This window comes from Montipora capricornis, chromosome 3 (genome assembly GCF_036669925.1).
Source record: "Montipora capricornis isolate CH-2021 chromosome 3, ASM3666992v2, whole genome shotgun sequence".
In the NCBI taxonomy this organism is placed as follows: Eukaryota; Metazoa; Cnidaria; class Anthozoa; order Scleractinia; family Acroporidae; genus Montipora; species Montipora capricornis.
Genome location: NC_090885.1, coordinates 27,730,014 through 27,732,513, shown reverse-complemented (window position 1 = coordinate 27,732,513; position 2,500 = coordinate 27,730,014). Strand labels below are relative to the sequence as shown.

The window sequence follows — 2,500 nt, the reverse complement described above, 5'->3', positions numbered from 1 at the left end:
AAGGATGTTCTGTAAAAGGGAGACTTGTGGATTTCAAAATCCAACTGGGCATTGTTTGCCAGTAAACGATCTGGCTGGAGGTTGAAACTTGATTACGTGACGTTTTCGAGCCACGAACGGATACCGGAACTGAACATTTCGAGTGACAGGAACGTAGTCTCTACCACATTTGTAAAATAATCCTCTCTAATAGTGGAAAGATACTTAGCAATAAAAATATGGTAGAGTCAATACAAATGAAAAGGAAGAACAGCTCACTTCCGGTTGAAAAAAAAAAAAAAAAGGTTTCGTGATGAAACTCCCTAATGTCGCGACCGACGTCTGCGAATACAAATCGTAAATCCTAACCCCATACCATGTGAATGAACAGCAGTTGTGGTGGAACATCCAGATGTCTTCCTTTGTCCTCGGTTACATCGTCTCTCTCCACTGCTAAGTCCCAAAGCGTCACTTGGTTATCTGAACCCGATGCTGCAAACACAGAGCTATCGGTAGGATGCCACTCAACTGATGTGATGGGAGCTGTGTGGTGTTTGAACATTGCAACGGCCTCACCACTTATGAATTCAAAAGAAAAAATACTCAGATAAAGAGCAATGACTTCGGGAAGTGGGGAGACCCAAAGAAAGCAATTTTCATAGTTAACAAGAACCATCATGCAGTTTGTATCTTGACGTAAAGGTCGATGATTTTCCGTTTCTAGATGAGTCTAAAATGTGTGGGACAATCAGAAATAAGGGCCTGCCGTACTAACACGGGAAACTTATAAAATGCGAAAACATGAGATAAAAACACAATTTGGCTACTACCTCTGAAACTGCCGTAGATCCCAAACTTTTATAACGCCATCATCGCCACCGGAGACAATAAACGGTTCATTTCTGGAAAGAGACATTGCTCCTAGGTGATTATGGAGGCTCAGTTGTGCAAAGAGTGGATAACGTTTTCCACTGGAAACGGTATCCATTTGATAACTCAATTGCATTTGATAGCCCTTAAACGGCTTTGAACAGATCCGTATCCAGTGATTAGCGTTATCCACGTTTTGAACAACTCAGGCCAAAATCTACAAGACACTGAAAACTACTCGTAACAGAGCCTTCTGGCCATCCTTCAGCGTATTGCTTTGGTAGAAGAGGAAAAATGAGAGTAAAAAACGAAGCCTGGATGGGTATGAATGAAGCAGTGAAGAGGACCCGTCGTTTCTCTATCCCACGAGATGAATGACGTCCATATCAGGCTACCCGGTCGCCTACAATAAAAGTGCCCTCTGAAGTCTACAAATGGTAACCGGTCGTTATGTCTAGCAGTTATTTCGTTATCGTTCACTTCGCTGACCTCCTCAGTCGTTTTGCTGACATGTCCGGTTTGGGTATTAAAGGGTTAGTTCTCCACTTCTGTATTTTAAATAAATAACACAAACGATGGTACTCATCGGGAAAGATGGGTCATGAAGTTTCCTTGCCCGGCAATTGGCAACAGGCAAAGATCGAGGATTTTTCTTAGGAGGGGGTGTACCACTAAGATATGGCGTAGCTGACTGGTGACGTTTTTTTTGGCAGTATACAAGTTGTATTAGAATATCGCAGGTCATCTTTTGGGGGGGGGGGTTGCGCTACCCCTGCACCCTCCCTCGAAGCATGGTTAGTGTTAACCTACATACGGTGGTGTCAACACCTCTTGGTTGTTAGCGTATATACAACTTCGAGCAACAAGGTCCTGGACGTTTGTGAAAACCTGGACTTGTTGGGGAGACAAATACTTGCAAAGAATGAAAGTAATGTATGTATTTGAAGCGCGGGTTATAGACGAAACGTAGAAGTGATCCTAGCACTTAACTTATTGACCTGCTCCCAACTGCGTGGCTTCATAGCTCATCAGTTGACAGAGCATTGCACCGGCATCGCAGAGGGTCATGGGTTCGAATCCCTTTGAAGCCGCCTGAATTCTTCAGGTGTCTATAAGCGACAATTACTTCAATTGCCTAGTTAAGTGCGCGGATCACTTCTACATTTCGACAAATTCTTCCATTTACAAATAAATACAGTACAAAAATTAATTAGGATAAACACTAACCTATTCCAGGAAATAACGTTAACATCCGCATCATGTGCTTGAGCGGTCAGCATGCAGGCTTTGGAGGGCTTTGCTCTGGCATCCCAAATTCGAATTGTTTTGTCAACTGAACATGATGCAAACACCTGATGACGAACACGAACATAAAGCGCATGAATTACCGGTGCTGAAAGACTCGACACTACAAAAAATCAAGTCAAAACGTTGTTGAAAGATGAGATAAAGAAATGTTAACCGTGCTGAGCAGTTCCTGTGAAGATTAATCGGGCAAAGCGGGAGAGGAATGACACTGATGATTGATATATTAGCGAACTTACTCAATGACTACGTTGACGGCAATGACGACATGACAAACCTCAAATTTAATGAGAAAAAAACAATGGCTGTGCACCCTCGCTTACCAGTCGACTCGTACCCAAATTCA

General features: G+C 42.9%; 1 protein-coding gene across 1 annotated transcript in view; it reads right to left on the bottom strand.

Annotated features, from left to right (window-relative positions):
- LOC138042748 (glutamate-rich WD repeat-containing protein 1-like) overlaps window positions 1–2,500 on the bottom strand; it is a 17,651-nt gene that overhangs the window by 1,844 nt on the left and 13,307 nt on the right. Inside the window, exons 11-13 of the mRNA XM_068888737.1 lie at window positions 2,077–2,201; window positions 810–881; window positions 356–557 (exon numbers count right to left, since the gene is read on the bottom strand). Of these exons, the coding sequence (XP_068744838.1) occupies window positions 356–557; window positions 810–881; window positions 2,077–2,201 (399 nt within the window). The remainder of the gene's footprint in view (window positions 1–355; window positions 558–809; window positions 882–2,076; window positions 2,202–2,500) is intronic.